Source organism: Bos taurus, chromosome 16, assembly GCF_002263795.3.
Source record: "Bos taurus isolate L1 Dominette 01449 registration number 42190680 breed Hereford chromosome 16, ARS-UCD2.0, whole genome shotgun sequence".
Classification (NCBI taxonomy): domain Eukaryota; kingdom Metazoa; phylum Chordata; class Mammalia; order Artiodactyla; family Bovidae; genus Bos; species Bos taurus.
In genome coordinates, this window is record NC_037343.1 from 2995333 (window position 1) to 3015569 (window position 20237).

At 45.9% G+C, this 20237-nt stretch overlaps 1 protein-coding gene and 1 long non-coding RNA gene across 3 annotated transcripts in view; both read left to right on the forward strand.

Annotated features, from left to right (window-relative positions):
* Positions 1–11338: 11338 nt before the first annotated feature.
* TMCC2 (transmembrane and coiled-coil domain family 2) overlaps positions 11339–20237 on the forward strand; it is a 37845-nt gene continuing 28946 nt past the window's right edge. The window contains exons 1-2 of one of the 2 annotated variants that reach the window (XM_024976535.2): positions 11918–12006; positions 12984–13067. Coding sequence is in view for 1 of the 2 variants with exons in the window: in NM_001077135.1 (NP_001070603.1) it covers positions 11800–12006 (207 nt within the window). In the remaining variant the exon portion in view is untranslated. 2 annotated transcript variants of the gene reach the window in all.
* LOC132342435 (uncharacterized) lies at positions 13079–18211 on the forward strand. The gene is made up of 2 exons (XR_009490806.1): positions 13079–14253; positions 15356–18211. It is a non-coding gene; the product is annotated as an uncharacterized lncRNA (long non-coding RNA).

A 20237-nucleotide genomic window follows, 5' to 3' on the forward strand; every position in this document is an offset into this window, starting at 1 on the left:
AACAAGAGAAGCCCGTGTGCCACAGCTAGAGAAAGCCCGCACGCCACAGCGAGGACCCAGGGCAGCCAAACAACAACAACCAGTATCTAACACATAAGTATTTATAAATGACAACTGCTATTTATCAATTGTGTGATCATCTTTACAAACCTAAATTCTAGTCCTGACTTGCTACTGCATAATCTTGGACAAGTTATTGGCTCCTCTGCATCTTTGTTTTCAGTCATCAAGTGGGATAATAATTATGACCACCTTATAAGGTTATAATGAGAATTGAAATGGGGGGAAAAGTATTTAAAATGCTTAGTACAGAGCCTGGCACACAGAAGGTATTCAGTAACAGATAATGGAGATGACGATGACCGTCACAAGCTGGGCTTTACTCCTGTATCTGTGCCTTGTAAAAGGGAGAGTGCTCTGATTGTGCTTAACATCACTCTGTTTGGGGAGGATGGAGTGAGTCCATCCCCTCTTCACAGGAAGAGAAAATGCTTTGGAAATGAAATGTAAAAATTAAGGAAAAAGCACAGGAGTCAGAATCTGACCTGAGTTCTGGTCTGAGCTATGATTAACTTTGTGATTTACTCTGCTGCTCTGTGGTTTGGAATCACTTAACTTCTTGGAGTCTCAGTTACTAATGCTTATCTCACAGAATTGGGAAGAAGAAATGAGAATGTATAAAGCAGTTAGTACTTTACCTGCTTAATTCTTAACATTTATTAAGAATGCTTAATAAATGTTTCTCTCCTACCTACAGTAAATACATTCAGGTTTATATATTTTTCCAAGAAAAATCGTGTATTTCCAAGAATATTTTGATTTTACTTAGAGATTCTCTACATGAAGTTTCATTAACTTGAAGATTAAAGGTCTATAAAACTGAATTGCTAAATGCATTCTATTTAATTATACATCAAGTATCATTCCAATGCTAAATATTTCATCAGTGGCATTCCTGGCTGTTAGGGTGCAGAGCATGGAAGGAAAAACAATCAATTAAAAGAAATTTAGTATAAGCCCAAACGGAGGTCATCTGTTTTACTGCCGAGTAGAAGAACAAAGTTTCCAGAAGTTTTTTAGAGTAACTGACTCAAAGCTTTCCAGAAGAAGCCCTGAACATTGTTTTGCTGCAATTCATTTATCATCAATAAGACCGGAAGATTGGTAATGCTTTTCCATATCTAAATGTTTTTGATGCTTTTTTCACTATGTTACCTGCCATTCTGGTGGAACTCCTTTTTGGTTAATTTCTTTGCTTGCCCAGCCTACGACCTTGTAACATGTTGTATTTTTATCTTTCTGGGCTGATCTGCATGAAGAAAGATGGAGAATTGAAAACCTATCAATAATACCCTTTCCTTTGTCTATGTTATCTTCGTGGAGGGTTTCTGGAAGATTCTGAAACCTGAGTTCCAAAACATATTCCAACTGGCTTAGTATGTATCTATTAATATATGCCAAATACAATGCTTGACATAAAGAATATGCTTCCCCCCAAAAAAACATGCTCTATATATTTTAGCCAGAAGAAAATATTTCATATCATCCTCCTGCCTACCCCATTTCTCATGAATCAAGCTCTGCAGGGAGGTGGTTTAATGGAGGTGAGGGTTAGGATGCTGGAGCAAAGGTGAATGGATGTCATTCTGGTCATGAGAACATTCCCCATCCTCAAACTGTAGTGGAAAGAGGGAGCACTATCCAACAATCCTCACACAGATCTCTAAGTACCTGGAAAGTAGGTCTTGAACCTAGCTGAGCAACTTTCCTGCGTGTCAGTGTTTACGGCTCCTGTCATTTCCCTGGAGCTGATTTCAGAAGTTCTGATCTAGAACCCTTCTCAAAATACGGCTCAGTGAAAGTGCTGCACTCAATATGTCAGCAAATCCGGAAAACTCAGCAGTGGCCACAGGACTGGAAAAGGTCAGTTATCATTCCAATCCCAAAGAAAGGCAATGCCAAAGAATGCTCAAACTACCACACAATTGCACTCATCTCACACGCTAGTAAAGTAATGGTCAAAATTCTCCAACCCAGGCTTCAGCAAAACGTGAACCGTGAACTTCCAGATGTTCAAATTGGTTTTAGAAAAGGCAGAGGAACCAAAGATCAAATTGCCAACATCCAATGGATCGAAAAAGCAAGAGAGTTCCAGAAAAACATCTATTTCTGTTTATTGACTTTGCCAAAGCCTTTGACTATGTGGATCACAATAAACTGTGGAAAATTCTGAAAGAGATGGGAATACCAGACCACCTGACCTGCCTCTTCAGAAACCTGTATGCAGGTCAGGAAACAACAGTTAGAACTGGACATGGAACAACAGACTGGTTCCAAATAGGGAAAGGAGTACGTCAAGGCTGTATATTGTCACCCTGCTTATTTAACTTATATTCAGAGTACATCGTGAGAAAAATGCTGGGCTGGAGGAAGCACAAGCTGGAATCAAGATTGCCGGGTGAAATATCAATAACCTCAGATATGCAGATGACACCACCCTTATGGCAGAAAGTGAAGAAGAACTAGAGTTGATGAAAGTGAAAGAGGAGAGTGAAAAAGTTGGCTTAAAGCTCAACGTTCAGAAAACGAAGATCATGGCATCCAGTCCCATCACTTCATGGCAAGTAGATGGGGAAACAGTGGAAACAATGGCTGACTTTATTTTTCTGGGCTCCAAAATCACTGCAGATGGTGATTGCAGCCATGAAATTAAAAGACATTTACTCCTTGGAAGGAAAGTTATGACCAACCTAGATAGCATATTGAAAAGCAGAGACATTACTTTGCCAACAAAGGTCTGTCTAGTCAAGGCTATGGTTTTTCCAGTGGTCATGTATGGATGTGAGAGTTGGACCATAAAGAAAGCTGAGCACCGAAGAACTGATGCTTTTGAACTATGGTGTTGGAGAAGACTCTTGAGAATCCCTTGGACTGCAAGGAGATCCAACCAGTCCATCCTAAAGGAGATCGGTCCTGGGTGTTCATTGGAAGGACTGATGCTAAAGCTGAAACTCCAATACTTTGGTCACCTGATGCTAAGAGCTGACTCATTGGAAAAGACCCTGATTCTGGGAAAGATTGAGGGCAGGAGAAGGGGACGACAGAAGATGAGATGGTTGGATAGCATCACCAATTCAATGGACATGGGTTTGGGTAAACTCCAGGAGTTGGTGATGGACAGGGAGGCCTGGCGTGCTGCGGTTCATGGGGTTGCAAAGAGTCAGACACGACTGAGCAACTGAACTGAACTGATCCATAAGCAGGTTTTCAGATGACATGGACACACATCTCCTACATAAGGAGTATGACATTTTTTTAAGGGTGAGAAGGAATAAAAGAAAAATAGTTTTAACTTTAAAATATAAAAAATAATTCATTTCAAATAAATTTTCAATAGTCTCAAATCTTGGCATAAAATTTAGGATTATTTCTTAGCACTCCCCTTCTATCCTTACACAGGCTTTATCCAAATTTTATCATTTAGTTGATATCATCTTTAATTCTTATGACAACCCTGGAAAGTTATATATTTCTAACCCTATTTTATAGATGAAGAAATTGAGACTCTGGTTAAGTGATTTATCTAAGTTCAAACACATTCATATGACTCCAAAACCCTTATTCTAGCTCAACACAATTTGCTTTCTAATGCTTTCCTTTTGTATTATTTAAAGAAGCCTTTTTGTGTCTAGATATTCTCCATATTTACGTCTTTTAAGAACAGCCTGACATTCCATTGTACTTTTACACCACTGTTACTCATCCACTCCCTATTCTTGGGCACTTAGCTGGTTTCGGGTTTTTCATTGTTACAAACATTTTTTTGTTGTTGTGATGTTGCCTCTTTTCTTTTGAATTATTTCCCAGGATAATTCCCAGGATGGTTTTACTGGAGAGTACAGACATTTATATGGCTCTAGCTCTATATTACTGAATTATGCCACGTCATTGCATCTTGAAAGAGAGTACTGTCTTCTTTTTTTTTAAATTTAAATTTGTTTATTTTAATTAGAGGCTAATTACTTTACAATATTGTATTGGTTTTGCCATACCTCAACATGAATCTGCCACAATTGTACACGTGTTCCCAATCCTGAACCCCCCTCCCAACTCCCTCCCCATACCATAACCCTGTATGCGAGACAGCAAAAGAGACACAAATATACTGTCTTCTTTCCCAGCGCCCTGTGAGAGGTTTAAGGAGAGCCTGGGAGATTTACCAATGAAAACAACCCTTTGTCCCTCTATCTGCTTAGATGTGCCCTAGGGGTGTATTAGACTCCCTGAAAACACTTCATAGCATAAGCATGAATACTCTTGAATAAGATCTCACGTGAGATAATGTGACTCCCCGTTCCCAGGAAAGGTTTCCTTGATTAAGTTGTCTTTTTCTCTTTGTAGTCACAAGATCAGCAGAAGATATTTCAAGCAGCTGACATTTCCATCTTGATTCAGGCAGACTGAGCTCTTCATTTCTGTGTTGGGAAGAGGTGTGGTAGCTGTTAGAAACAAGCCTGGACTTCACTTAACGGTTTTCTATTCCGAACTAGCTGCAAAGGGTCGGGATGAATAACACCAGAGAAAGGAGGCCCCAGTAGCAGGTGGAAAATGTTTTAGGAATTTCAGGAGGAAGTAAAATTGAGGGAAAGTCATATGAGAAAATTGAGGAAAAGCCACCAGGCTCCCCTGGTGGCTCAGAGGGTAAAGAATCCGCCTTCAGTACAGGAGGCCGGCGTTTGATCCTTGGGTCGAGAAGATCCCCTGGAGAAGGAAATGGCAACCCACTCCAGTATTCTTGCCTGGACAATCCCATGGACAGAGGAGCCTGGCGGGCTATAGTCCATGGGGTCGCAAAGAGTTGGACACGACTGATCAACTTGCAATTTCATGTTCATACTAGAATAAGCAGCTCCATTCCAACTGGTGGAAGGTAATTTTGGGATATATATTAATATCTCTGAATCCTAGTTATCTTACATGACTAGAGTACCAGCCACGGGAAGGTACTAAAAGATTTAGCCTGAAATTATATGACATATAATAGGCATTCAATCCCAAGGCACAAGGCACAGCAGGCATTGTGGGAAAAGCATAAACACTGAAGACAAGCAGAACTGGTCTAGCTAGCTCTTTCTAGCCAGGTGACCTAGGGCAAATCTTTAATTCTCTTTGAGCTTCACTTTCCTCTTCTGTAAAATGGAGATTACGATACTTATATACAAAGTTTGTCTTACAGACTAAGTGGGAGTGTATGCCAAACATAAAATGCTTGATAAAAAGGTGCTGTGCTGTGCTTAGTCACTCAGTCGTGTCCTACTTTTGCCACCCCATGGACTGAAGCCTGCCAGGCTCCTCTGTCCATGGGGATTTTCCAGGCAAGAATACTGGAGTGGGTAGCCTATCCCTTATCCAGGAGATCTTCCTGACCCAAGAATCGAACCAGAGCTACTACTAATTCACAAATCTATCAATAAGTGTGTCAACTAAGTCTTCCCCTACATCTGTGGTTCTCAAACTTAGTGAGCATAAGAACCATCTAGGTTATTTGGTTAAAGTGCAGTTTTCAGGCTCCACCCCAGAAATTCTGTTTCCATTAGTTTAGGATGGGGCACAGGAATCGACATGTGCCACTCAATTTGAAGGTAATTTATGTTTCTGGTAGTACGTAAGCCATACTTTGAGAAACACTGCTCTGTGGTCTCAGGCAATAAAGAGAGAGGGGAAAAAAAAGTTTTTCCCATCACTAATATGCCATAAAAACTCGAAAACATGCAGATATAAAATTAAATAGATCCAAATAGTGAGTGATTCTATATTCAGGAAGATTTATACAGTTCTCACCTACTTAAAGGCTTCAGAATCATCCTAAAGTGACATTTTATCCTTTTAATACTCATGGATGAATGACTCTTACTTGGAGTCATCTAAACCCCTTATGGAGATCTCTCTCTCTCTCGGGACTGTGACACTTAATTATCTCCCCCTAGGAATATTGACAGACGTTATCACTTAAATCTTATGCTATGCTATGCTAAGTCACTTCAGTCGTGTCCGACTCTGTGTGACCCCATAGACGGCAGCCCACCAGGTTCCCCCGTCTCTGGGATTCTCCAGGCAAGAACACTGGAGTGGGTTGCTATTTCCTTCTCCAATGCATGAAAGTGAAAAGAGAAAATGAAGTCGCTCAGTTGTGTCCGACTCTTAGCGACCCCATGGACTGCAGCCCACCAGGCTCCTCCGTCCATGGGATTTTCCAGGCAAGAGTACAGGAGTGGGGTGCCACTGCCTTCTCCGCTTAAATCTTAGGTGGTTGTTTTACATTTCATTTGTGTCTCATTTCCCCAACTGGATTTTAAGTCCAAAGGCAGGGACCAATGTCTTTTTTGTTCTCTATCTCCCACAAGCATCTTGCAAAGCCTTTATAAATTATATTTATTTCATAAATATATTTGAATGAATGGAGATGCATCTGACTATAGCTTAATAATCACTGACAAATTCTTAACCCCAAGAATGGCTCAAAATTACAGTTAGGAAAAGACTATCAGGCTTTTAGGTTTGGAGCCAAACACAGCAAAGTGTAGGTCTCAGGCCTATGAAAGTGCTATAATTTCTGTGAGCCTGTTTTCTCATTTGTAGGGTGAGTAACACTCACCTCGCGGACTGGACATGCAGATTAAGAGAGAATTCATAGGGTTCCGAGCAAAATGCCTAACCCCTATGGTTCTTTCTGCTTGCTCTGACTGTTATATTTAAAAGTACCACATAGAACAATAGATGGACCTGCCACAGATACTTATCTTCAGATGTAAAATAATAAACAACTGATACTCTCCGAGCAAAGCTGATATTTTCTCTTTCTTTTCTCTTCTTTCTTTCTGATATTTTAAGGTCTAGCATTTTCAGCTTTAAGTAACAGATTGTCCAGGGATTTGTATGGATTCCCTCTGGGGATGGGAAAGGACACAAAGCAGCCATTTTTCCAGCCCCGGGCTCTCACACAGAGCAGGACAATCAGGGTTTAAGTTCATGCTTCACAAACCTCCTCTGTTCTGGCCGTGATTCTTGTGACTGTTCTCCCATTACTAAGAAGCAACAATCACCCAGAGTGAAGAATATGCATCCGACCCGAAATTAGAAGGTCACCTTTTTGTATCACAGATAGGAGATTCACTACTCCCAGGGATGAGATAGACTTTGGATTTCCCATGTACGTCTTAGGAAAGCCGGGAGGAAAATGGTTACAAAAGTAACAAACCAGACTTGTTTACTCCTTTAAAGCATTGCTAGTTAGGTATCAGAGGTTCTGTGCAATGGAGGAAACAATAAACACAGTTTCTCAATAAAAACGGTAATTACAGTTTTATACCTGAAGGCAAAAAACTGAAATGAATAGCTGAGAATAAGGTGGATAGAGGTTAAATAAACCATGATATAGTCACTTGATAGAATGGTAAACAATCATTTAAAATGTTTACTTAGACATACAGAGATATGTTGAAGTAATACCATATGGAATAACATGGGAAAATGTAAAAACATATTGGAAAATGCTTCTGAGCACATTTTAACTAAAAAAAAACAGAATAAAATTTAGTTTAGACCTAAGAGCTTTCTCCAATTCACAAGTGATGCAGAGCCTTCCCAGGCCTGCCTGCCTCTTACAATAGCCAATAAAAGCACGTACTTAGGTGGTGGGACTGTGACATCAGCAACTATTCAGCCAATCTCCCTGATGGTTATTTGCATAGTTTACACCTCCTTTGCCAACAGAACCCAGTTTCTTTTAGTGAGAGCACTGAGTGTAAGTGAAAATCTCCAAAAGAAAGGGAAGAAAATTACAATAACAAACGAATACTTGTAATGATGTTGGTATCAAGATACAGTGATTAAAATTATTACATTTAGTGTCTGAAGAGAGTACTTTTTACCTTCTAAGCAAAGCACTCTAGTTAGTATGCTAAATCTTAAAATAGCTCTCTGACAACCCACTTGATGTTTAAACATTTTTTTATGAATTCCCACAGAATAGGAAACAATTTCCTGCCTCTTGCTATTGGGAAAAGAGAAGTCTTTTATTTCTTAGGATTAATTGCATTTACAAAAAGAAACAACTTTATGCTTACCTGTTGATCTTGACACCTTATCTTCAACACTTAAGGCTTCATCATTTTCAAGGTAAATGAACTGGCTGTTGACAAGGAAAACAGGATTCTACAAGCCTACTCTTTATCCTCCTTGTTTATACACTTACTACTTTAGCAAATTTGCTATTACCAGGAGTGTTCCCTTTCAGCAGCCTAATTGGGATTTCCTTTCACAAGAAGCATTAAGCTTAGTGGGATAATCCCACCTCTTCCATGAGGCGGACAGTGGGTTTAGACGAGTTTGTTAATTATTTTTGTTTCATTCAGGCTCGCTGAGCACATACTGTGTGTCAAGTGTTTTCACGCTCGTTTTTCAACAAGCGTTTTCAGTTTAATCCTTACAATAACCATGTGAGGATAGATATTATTAGCCCCTGTTTACAGAAGAGACAACCAAGGATAAGAGAGGTTAAGGGATTTGGTTGCCCCAAAACATGCAGAGAGTAACAGAACCAGAATTCTTACATGAATTTTCTAATGCCAAGACAAGTGTTCTTCCCACCACATCATGTTATTTATTTATAATTAACCAGTGGAACCAAAGTAAACTGTAAAATGCTACTCCTACATACTGAATATAATCTCTTGTATTGTAAACTTACACATTTTTATCTTATCGTGAACATCAAAATATAGTATGTGCCTACATTTTCCCAAGAAACCTTTAATAGAATAATCTAGTCCTTTAAATAAAATTTCAATCCAAGTATTTTCAAGTTCTCTTTATTTTAGGTACTCAATAATTGACTGTGGCTAATGAAAATTTGTCATCGTCTTCAAACTGGTGGTTGCATGTCACACAGCTCTTTACACAACTTCTCACCAAAACTTCTTTGGCAGCATAATATGACACTCAATGTAAGTCAGAAATGGGTGAGACACATTTGAACTCCCAAGGATAGAATCACTGGAGTGGAATGTTCAACTTTTGAAGCTGGATGACATTTCTGTTTAAAGCCATGGCCCTCACTCTGCCAGGCAATGTTTAAGTGCTTTATATATGTTATATATATAACACCCTATGTTACCCAACACCCTATAAGGTTGGTATCCCCACTTCTAAATGAGGAAACTGGGGCTTAAGGAGGTTAGACAATTTGCCTCCAATCCCACGGTCAGTGGATAGCAGAGCGAGGATTTGTCCGCAAGCAGACTGGCTGCAGAGTCTGAGCTCTTAACCTCTCAACACTGTCTCCCCAAAAGGGAATGTAAAGTATTGGCTGATTTCATGAAACACACCACTTTTATATTGACCTGCATCACTCCTCGGAAAATATGGGCACAAACAGGAAATCTGGGTATCATGCTATGTGTACATGAAAATATAAATATAAAATTCAAAGTCAGCTTCAACCTAGTATGGAAAGGAGATGTAATTCAGGATGATAATGGTCTCTGCTTCCTTAAAGCTTCACACTGACAGCCTCCACTTTTCTTCGGCCTAGAGTCAGGTCATGAACGTACATCCATATGCACTCACCATTTGCCACCCAAGACTTGTCCAGGGTCTGTGGGACCCCTGCACTTCCCTGGGGTGAGCCATCAGAGGACAGCGACATCGTGCACCAGGGTCATCGGCCCCGACTGGTTCTGCCGTGTCCTGCCACAGACTTCACTGGTATTCTGCTTTTCCCCCACCACTGAAAATGCTGGAGGCTTGTGGCCTCGTTTTCCACGTTGTGCCTGACACTGAGTAGTGGAAGTGGAGGGGGCTTTACATTTCTAGCCCATTCTAAATTTCTGTGTTCTAAAAATGGAGCTGCCTTGTTTAGAAAGTAGCTGCTTGGCTGAAGTAAAAACAACTTAGGCTCTTCTAGGACACGCATTAAAACAAGTGGTTGGAATGGGAAAAAGAACAGTCAGGAAACTCACAGACTAGCAGGACTGAAAGGGTAAGTGAAGTGAGGCTAGAATGGTACCATGGGTGTGAAAGAGCTTGGGAAACTGTGAACGCTTTAGAGATCACTGTGACTCACACACTAAGTGGCCCCTTCACTAGGGTCTAGGCCAGAGGTCCTCAGACGTTAGTATGCATCAGAATGACCTGAAAGATTTGTTGAAACAGATCTTGGGACCCACTGTTTCTGATTCAATAGGTCTGGATGGTGTCCAATAATTTGCATTTCTATCAAGTTTCTAGGTGATGCTGATGTGCTGGTCCTGGGACCTACTTCCAGAACTGTTCATTTAGCCTGCTGGGTGGGCAAAACCCATGGTATCCACAGTAACCACAAGGTAGCTACTCGGATGGGGTTGTTATTATTACCCAGCTCCATCTCTTGGTAACCCCAGTATTTGCTCTCTTCTGCCTCCAGATTACTCAGCCCAGTTTTGCTGAGATTTATGGGGGGAAAAGATTGAATTCCTTTCCTCTCTTCCATGTTTCAATGTCCTGCCATTAAAACCCCTTCTTATTTAAAAGCTGCTTCACAGTTTGCAAAAACTCTCACATACATTATTGTGTTAAAAATGAGATATTTTCTTATTTCTGAGCACAAAGCTGAGACTCTTCAGAAAAATAGGGGAGGAGGCGATGGGGCAGAACACCCGCTCTCTTCCTTCCCTTTGCATTTGCAGCTCTGAAGGTAGCAATCTGTCCGCGTTTCAGATCAAGGGTCTTAGGATCTGCGTCTTCCTCACCGAAGAGATGCTATAATGTGCGAAGTTAGAGCAAAAAAGGCGTGATGATAAGCATCACTACGGCGCCTCCTCCCCGCCAAATAAAATGAGTGGGTGGGGGACACCCCGACATGTCCAGTGTTTCCTGGAAGTGTCCCTCGGGTGCTTCTGCTAAAATCGCGCCTTGGTGGCCCGACGCCCCTGATCTCAACTCCGCAGCCCGCTGTCCGCAATGCTAAGACGCAGCACTCTAGCCCTCCCGATTGCTCCTGGGGGATCGCGCGGTGCAACCAACCCCAAGGACGCGGCCGCGACGCCCCCCCGGCCCTCGGGGCTCCCTATTGGCCCGCGGCCGTCGTCACGCCCTCCTCGCCTCGCCTCCCCCCGCCCGGCCGCCGCACCGGCCGGCTAGGTTGCACGCTGGCCGCGGGCTCAGGCCGCGGCGGCGGCTTTGCAGCAGGCGGTGCGGCGGTCGGGGGCCGGGCGCGCGGGCGGGGCGGGGGCGCGCTGCGGGCTCCTCCGCCGGCAGGTGCGGGCCGGGGGCCCGCGGCGGGGCGGGGGGCCGCAGTCGCCGCCAAGGGCGGCAGACGAGGACCTGCCCGGCCGGCCGCCCCATGCCTGCCGCGCCCAGCAGCCCGGCCCGCCGGGAGGGATGCGTGGTGCCGCCCGGTTCTCCTCAGCCCTGCGCGTGCCCTGAAGCAGAAAGTTTGGGGGCCGGGGGCCGTCTTCCTCCTCCCGCTCCAATGACTGCCCAAGGACTCCTGCTGCCTAGCCTCGACTGTGACCTGCCTTCTCTCCCCGGGTGGCGATGAACTATTCCAAGCTGTAACCAAGGCTCCCCGCTCCTCGCCCTTTCCTCACCCTCCCTTGAAAAGGTTTATTTTTTCAATTCAAGAGATTGTGATCCGCTCGACTCCCCTCCTCGTTAATAATTTAGACCCCGAGCCTCGTTTCTGAGTGTAAGAGGGGGTGCGGTCTCCCTCCAGGACGGCGCGCTGGAAGGACAGATTCCCCTTGCCGACCCATCTACACCATGAAGAGGTGCAAATCGGACGAGCTGCAGCAACAGCAGGGCGAGGAGGATGGAGCCGGGCTGGAAGATGCTGCTTGCCACCTGCCGGGTGCGGACATCCGGCCTGGGGAGGCCGCGGGTGCTAACTCTGCTGGCGGGCCAACTTCGGATGCGGGCGCTGCCGCGGCGCCCAACCCGGGTCCCCGAAGCAAGCCTCCCGATTTAAAGGTGAGCGCAGACCCTCCCCTTGAGAGCCCAACCGGCGACTTAGCTTTCTCCGCCCCACGCAGAAGTGCTGTAACAGGCTAAAAGTGATGGGGAAGCCAGACAGAGGTCAGAGAGGATGGTCAGATGTTCAGCCAGACCCCGGGCTAGATCTCGGGTACCGTTTGTGCCTCTGTCTTTCAGCTTATTTCAGGCCTCTGTGTTTGTTCCTCATTATTCAGCAGACGTTCTAGTGACTCACGCATCCGAGGTTGTTTGAATAATGTGTGTGAAGCGCTATTCGCAGACAAAGAGCTGGAGAAATCCGAAATGCTAACTAAAAAGTTGACATCCCTTCCCCTCCTTGGAAGGGCAAAAAAATGACAGGGGTGGGAACCCAAGCAAAGGACCATTAGCTCCTTTGCTGAATTAGTTCCCTCCTGGGACCTTCCTGGATTGAAGCTCAGTTTGTCCATCTGTGAAAGGGGAGTGTGGGCTTCCTGCCGTTAGGTGGAGCCAGAGGTTAAGCTAGTGCTTGGAGATCCGGGCTGGTTTCCTAAACCAGCCCCCAGGGTGGAGAACTGACAGGTGGGTGCTTGGTGCTTGCGCTGGTTTGGGGCCTCGGTTTAAGTTGCACACATGCTGAGCCGGCAGGGAGAACCAGGATCCGAAAGAGGCGGCCGCATGCAGCTGGGAGTCCTTATTTTCCAGCCTGAGGTTGTGGAGACAATTATTGAGCTGTACTGGATATGTCTCTATAGTAACTAAAACAGCAGCTGTGATAAATAATGCACCTTTGCTGGAGCTGCCACAGGAATTGCAGGCTCAGGCTTCTCAAGCAAGCTCACCGCCGGGCTGAGAGAGATGTCAGCTCAAGGAAGGAACTTAGATGCCTTGGAGATTGATGCCTTGGGGAGATTTTCTCCAGAGGGGGTGCAAGGTCTTGGCTGAAGGAGCAAAAGGACTCCATTATGTTAAATAAAGCCTGTCTCCTATGGCAGCAGCCACTAAGGAGCTCGCCAGAATAAACCAATGACATTCCTCGTTTGGCGTGAGCGGCACAGAGTCAGGAAGTCAGAGCACAGGTGAGTGTGCCCTTACCTGTGTGTGTTACCTGTCTGTTTCTTGGGGAGAGGTAAGATGACTTCTGCCTCCATGTGTGTATCTTAAAAATTGGTGGCAGATATTTGAACGTAACCTCTGATTTTGCTGCTGCCCTTTTTCAGAGGATCGGGGCTAGCTTTATGTGTAAGATGAGCTCCACTGGGTAGGCAGTGCAGGGAGAGTCCTTGGTACCTGGCCCGCCTGCCACCTCTGAGCCCACCTGAGTGGTCAGGAGCCGTGGTTCCTATTTTCAATGAGATGGTGAAGCAAAAGGGCTGCCCTTAGTGCTGACGTGGGGCGGGGGCAGCCTTCTGCTGCAAACTTCAGCTTCCTTCTGGGCTGATCCAGATGGGTCTGGCCAGCACACCCTGATTCCTTGGCGAGGTGGGATCCTCACCCCAAGTCCGTGAAAAGCAGCCTTGGAAACTCCCCCACGATTCAGCTCCGGCCGCAGTGAAAACCACCGGCTCCGTTCATTTCCCCCGCTGCCTTCAGGAGGGAAGGTGGGCTTGTGGTGTGGGGGCTGCAGTGTCTTTGTCTCTGTAGATAAAGCTGTTGAAAGAAGCTCATTCATCTCCACCCGCTTACCTCTTTTACTCTCTCTCTCCTTTTTGGGTGGGGGTGGGGGTGGTGGTTGACACTCTGATTCTGGTTGGGGCAGACACAGCAACAACAGCTCTACACTTGATATTAAATGCGGGCCGTCCCTGAACCAAAGTTGAGATCAGGACACACCTTTTCTTGTCCTTCCAAGTTGTCCTCCACCCCCATCAGAAAACATATTTCTGAGCTGACCACAGCCATGTGAACCCAGGCTGGCAGCTCAGGGAAAACCTAGCTGCTGCCTGCTCCGTAGGAGCTCAGGGAGACAAGCAGGGCCTTTTCCTGTTTGTCTCCATCTGCTTTTTCACGTGTTTACAAAGTAGGGACTTCAGAGACAGACACGAACTTGGGGGCTATCGCAGTTTAATTTGCTGTGTGATCTCAGGCAAGTCACTCAACTTTTCTGAGCCTTTTTCTGGGGAAAGGGACTAGGAATTTTGAAGTCTGTCCAAACTTGTTTTCCAGCACTGGCATAGTTTTCCAGCAACGGAAAAATCCTATCTTTGGCTCTAGCGCTGCGTATAAGCTAACTTGTTTTAGATGTGATGGTGGTACTGGAATAGGGTAAGTGATTTTTTAACACCCCCTGTCCCCTACCTGTGTCTGGCCTGGAGCAACCTGCAGTTCTGTTTTCATTTTAAACTTTGGAAACAGGAATTTTTGGTCCCTTAGTCCACTGCTGTTTTCTTGTAATAGCTCTAGGTGTTGTGATGGATTAGCTGCAGTGGAGGAAATCATCTTGAGAAAAAAAAAAAAAGGTTTTGTCTGAAGCACCTCGTGGAAGTTGGGCGAAAGGAGAGGACAGAATGATCTACTTGTGCCCTGATAGCCAAGCTTGTCGAGCAGCCCCAGAGCAGGGGCTCCGGTGGTCTCCCTTCTTGTCCTTCAGCATCCTGGAGGACTGCACTGTAGACTTCTCCTGTGGCGGCCTGGGATCTGAGATTGGGGGCCATGGAGGACCAGTGAGGAGGAAAAATAGTTAAGCAGCAATTTTAAAACTCTAACTGAAAAATAGCCTTAAAAAGTACATTGCCCCACAAGCAGCTTATGCAGGTGCTTTGGAGGCCTTCTCAGCTACTCTGCACACTTAATGTGACCTTCAGGGGCAATGTCACCAGACACTCCTGCAACAGGAGCCCCAAAATTCAGAGTCACATCGCCTTCCCCCTTGGCTTGTGGCTTGGACTCCGTTGACCCACTCGAGTTCATGTCTTGGATTCATTTGTGGTCATTATCCAGGCCTTTGCTCCTGCCAGTTTCCTTACTAGCTGGGAGGACACGCTAGATTGCTGCTTACAGACAGTGTTGGCTGACCAAAAGTACACTGAGATTTTCCAGCAAGTAAACCCAGTGCTAGTGAGAGCGGGAGTGGGAGGAGCTCAGGGGAAAACTGCAGAAAGGGACATGGAGCACATGTTCCTGTTAGAAACACAACATGTGGTAGATGTCGCTAAGGCCCGGGATGGGTGGCTAAGCACGAGAGTCAGCTGGCTCTGCCCTGAGACCTTTTAGAAGCCCGAGGGCAGGGGAGGAAATCGCCAGCCTTGCCATCTCTCCCACCCCTGAGCAACTGGAGGACTTGTGCCTCTCCTGAAAGGAAGGCTCTGGGTATGCTGGCCAGAAACCGTCCCCTAGACTTTCCCTGAGCTTCTTTTTCCTTTCACAGATGCCTCTGCGATTCATTTCCCCAGAGAGTTCTGAACAGTATTAATATTTTTTCCAAGAAGAAGAAGGGGGTGCTCTGAAGTGCATCATCCCAGTCCTGGTTCGAAGTGCTTCTAACTCAGGACTCACTTGGGTGCCTTCATCTGTACCATTCACTAGTCTTCCTGTCTGCTCGGAGTGAAGAGCGATTCGGAACCAAAGAGCTGAGGGAGTCACAGCTGAATCCCGTAGGACTGTGCTTGCTGGCTCGCAGCCTGTGCTGAGCATGGGTGCACCATGTTCCTCGCCGCTCCCGGAGCGCCCGCTGGCGAAGGCTTCACGGGGCAGCAGATACTGACCTTCCATGGGAAAGCCTGTTTTAGATTGTGAAACATGCCATATTTGTAAAAGTGTCTGAGAGTATGTGTACTCTTTAAATAACAGGGGCAAAATAGATACCCCAGCTACCTGCTACCCAAGAGGGGGAACATGTATATTCCCAAGAAGCTTCTGCTTATTTTTCTGTTCTTTTGTTGATTTTTAAGGCCCTGGGTTTTGATGAAATTTATGGGCCTCAGTTTCTCTACTTTTTCAACGGAGAAGATCAGCAGCTTCGGGGAATGCTGGTGGGGTGGAAAGATGCCTGTGCTCTAGGGCCTGGGGAAGGGTTCCGGCGGTAGGCAGGGCTCTCTGTGGCCTTCTGCAGCAGGGGGCCCCCAGCTGTCCTGCAGAAGGGACATGTTCCAGCGTGACGATTTCTGCAGTCTCAGGTGGGAGCGGGACCCTAGGAGAGGTTTCATCTGGAGAGGTACAGTCGAGGTAGAGACAAGAATAAGGAAATGGGTAATCAGTTCTTTGGCAGCAGGTGCTGCCTCGGCCTCCAGGCAAACAGGCTGAAACACTTGCAAGAAAGTCCTCATCAAAGCACACCGAAGTTTAAGGGTGCTTCAAGCATCACTGATGAAATCAGAAACATGAAGTTGATCAGAAGAGGTGTGCTTAGAGCAAGTTGTAAAGGGTGGAACTTTAATTACCGAAGAAGAGGAGAGCACTTTCTGCGTGAGAGGGCAAGTGTCAGGTCCCGTGTAAGGCCACTGACTAGATGCAGCTCCCCAGCCCTGTGAGTAGTCAGGCTCAGTGGAGGGTGATGAAGAATGCAGAGGGTGTCTGTTTTTGTCCCACCTGGACCTAATGGGAGGAGCATGGAGGGTCCTTGGGCCTGGGGTTGCCCCTCCCCCACCCCCACTGCGTTCAGGAATTTTCAGAGACGTTCTGGATATGGACTCGGGAGGGACTGGTGGCCAGTGGGAAAGCACATGCCAAATGAAGCTGTCTGTTCTGCTGCATATTGCATTCTAGATGAATCCCCAGCTGCCCTTGTCCCAGTGAGAACTGTCTTGCAGGCTTGGCATCTACAGAATGTGCTATTTTTTGTGTATTTAATTGTCTTCACTGCCAATCCCATTAATAAGAATCTCTCCCTCAGCGAGGAATTGAAACATCTGATAGAACCTGAATTGGGAGGCTGAAGTTTTAAAAAATACGTGTCAGGGCTGGGGAAAAAAAAATCTCAGGTGGCTTCTCAGTGGTGGTCTTGGAGGCCAACTCAAAACTCATGTCTGACTTCATTTGTCCTCTAAGAAATGGGCTTTGAAATTCTCATAGTAAAGAATGAATACATTCTTAGAACGAGGCCACACTGGTAGGGTCCACCTTTATCAACCAAACACTTAAGCCTCTCTGTATGTTAAGAACTTAACAAAGCTGTTTGAGGGATCACAGGTATGTTTTGTGACTGTATGAAAAAGATAATATTTGATTTTTCATACCTATTGGCTAAAGGCGTCCAGCCAGGTTAGCTGAATGATGTCCACTTGGAAAACAAAGCTGGCTGGGGGAACATGGGCCTTGACCTAAGCCATTTGTGAGGATAGTCAACACATCCAGGCTCCTGGGTCTCTGTTCATCTTTCCCCAGGAAGCTGGATCTTGGCAGTTGCTGAGATGACAGACTGAGATGAGGTTTAAACTGCAGCAGGAGAGATCTGGGCTAGACATGAGAAAAAGTTGTGCGGCTGAGCTTTTAAATCTTTGGAAAAGGTAATTGTCTAAGGATTAAATGTCCTTTTTAAGATGATCTTGTAGATGTGCATAGTTTCCGCTCAGAAATTTATTAAGCAGCGACGGGGCTCAAATGATAAAGAATCTGCCTGCAATGCGGGAGACCTGGGTTCGATCCCTGGGTCAGGAAGATCCCCTGGAGAAGGGATTGGCTGTCCACTACAGTATGCTTGCCTGGAGAATTCCATGGGCAGAGGAGCCTGGCAGGCTGCAGTCCATGGGGTTACAAAGAGTCAGACATGACTGAGCAACTAACACTTTCACTTTCAATGGCCATATTGGTGTGAAGGTCTCTGCCCGCTACCATTGGAGGCACAGAGATAATAGATGATATAGCTCCTGCCCTCTATGTACTCATTGAGGATTCCATCCAGAGGCTAGTGAAAAGTTGGATAAAACAGTTTGAGAGAGCCGTGTCACAAGGCAGAATGTGATTAATGGCAAGATGAATGGTGTAGATAACGAGCTCTCTGGAGTTCAGAGCAGGGTGGTGAGATCTCTTTAGACTGGCGTGGTACCAGAGGACTGTATGCAGCAGGGGAGGTGGGTGGTGAAGGGTAGGTAGGACGAGAAGAGGCAGAGAGAGGGCATACCAGGAAGATAACTTTAATCAGAATCTTTTATGCTGGTATATGTTGAGCCAATTCTGCCTAAAGACCCATTGTATGAGGTCACTTGACCTGACTTGCATTGACTCCAGAATTCTCTGAGCAATAAAGGAATAAGAAGTTTAAATAAAATTGAGAATGGGAAAATCATTTGCCCCTAAGTTGAAATCTGTTCTTTTTTTTTTTTTTTTTTAATGTCAGCTGGGTTGCTGGGGGAGAAAAAAATGATTCCGAAAGTCTTTCATCACTGTGTTTTTAAGAGAGACAGTTGCAGCCACTCACTCTTCTCCATCACTATGGCCATGAGTGCCAGACCTGGGGTGACTGCTTCTTAAGGGCAATCGGAGACTTCTGCAGTGCACTTTTTATCTTGAGAGTAGGACTCTGTGGGTTTTTACAGTGATTAGCTCTTTAATGCTGGCCCTGTTTCCATAGAGACCCTATAAATAGAGGAACGTTGGCGACCTAGGCTTGCTGAGACTCACGGTGACCCAGTCACCCCACTGAACCCTACCCGCCGAACCAGTGGTGGGGCAGAGGGCGTTTCAAACCCAGCTGGGAGGAGGGGAGATGCAGTCAGCTGCCAGGTGAGGTAATTAGCTATAGGTCAGCATCACTTTTAAAGATCCTTTCAGCATTAATGGGAGTTATTAAGAACACAGGGACTTGGAAGAATTAGAAGCCTCTTTTGGCTGTTTTTAACCAGATGGTACCAAAGTCACTGCACCCCAAAGCATTTTGCTTGATCTCAGGCAGCTGTGTTTGCAGCTTTTGGAGCAGACTTCCCCTTTTGGGGACCTACACCCAGGGAGGAGAACAGATGAAGCCTAACTGTTCGGAGACCACAGCCTTCTCAGGAAGGATCTTTCGGAAACCATTTAGTCCACCCTTTCTTCCTGAGAGGATGATGGCACCCCAAGGAGGCGGGGCCCTTCCTGCCCTTAAAGATGATTCAGGGGAGGGTAGCAAACATCCCTCATTTCCCTCTGCAGGCGTGGGCACCTGGCCCTGGGGCGCTCTGCATTCTGCCTCCCTTCTGGCCTCTGGGCAGTTGTGGGACAGTTTGTGCTCATTCTCGTGGATTGGGATAGCTGTTTGTGTCCCACCTCTCACTCCGAAGCAGCTCAGCTCTCTCCTCCTAATAAATACATGGCTGCGTTTGGCCACCAAAATGGCTCCTGGTAGCTGGGGAAAAGCAGGAGTCAGTGTGGAGAAGCAAGTGACATTTAGTAGCTGGAACCTGTTAGTCAGAGCAGGTGGTGCTTTCTGCTGCGTTGGTGGCTGAGTTCCCTCAAGCTAGTCACCATGGTTTTCCTCATTTCCAAAACTTGTGGCTGGTTATGTGTGTGTGCCGGGCTTTTTGTTTTGTTTTTTTTAAATACTTACCATGTTACGTCAAAACTCCTTAACCATCTCCTCTCTGACACCCACATGCGTGTAACGCTCGGCTTTCTTGCCTTGCTCTTTGTGAGGATAAACCCCTTTGTACGGAGCCACCTCCCTCTGCCCATCATTCTTTGTCTTCTTTGTTTTGTTCTTTTTCTTCTTCCCCACCATGGACTTTAGCACACTCCTCCGTGCTGCTGGGACAAAGGTCCTTGGGTCACCCTGTCTCTCCTTGACCTGCAGAACGGAGGGCAGGGTGGGCAAGGAAGACCTACACTGGTTACAGCTCTTGCCCACGTCCTACGACGTAACACGAGAAGATCCACCGCCGCGGGTCAGGGGACTGAGCTCCCCACGACTCAGGCATTTTGTCCTGTTCTCATCCTGCCTGTTCCATTGTTGTTGTTCAGCTGCTAAGTCGTGTCCAGCTCTTTGCGGCCCTATGAACTGCAGCACACCAGGCTTCCCTGTCCTTCACCATCTCCAGATCTTGCTCAAACTCATGTCCATTGAGTCAGTGATTCCGATTCTCTTCTGGGACCTGTGTAAATACTGTGTCTGCTTTAGTCTTGGAATCGGTGTGTGAGCCAGTGGAGGCTCACTCGAGTAGAAGTTGGAGACTCTTCTCCGGGAATGGAACAAGCCGCTTAGCTGTGCTCTGCTTACGTTTCTTCATCTATAAGATGGAGACACATCCTGCCTCCCAGGCTTACACTCGTGTCAGGCAAGAAGGACAGCACACATCGGAAAGCACCTTGAAAAATGCTGTCGTATGATGTTTAGAATAGCC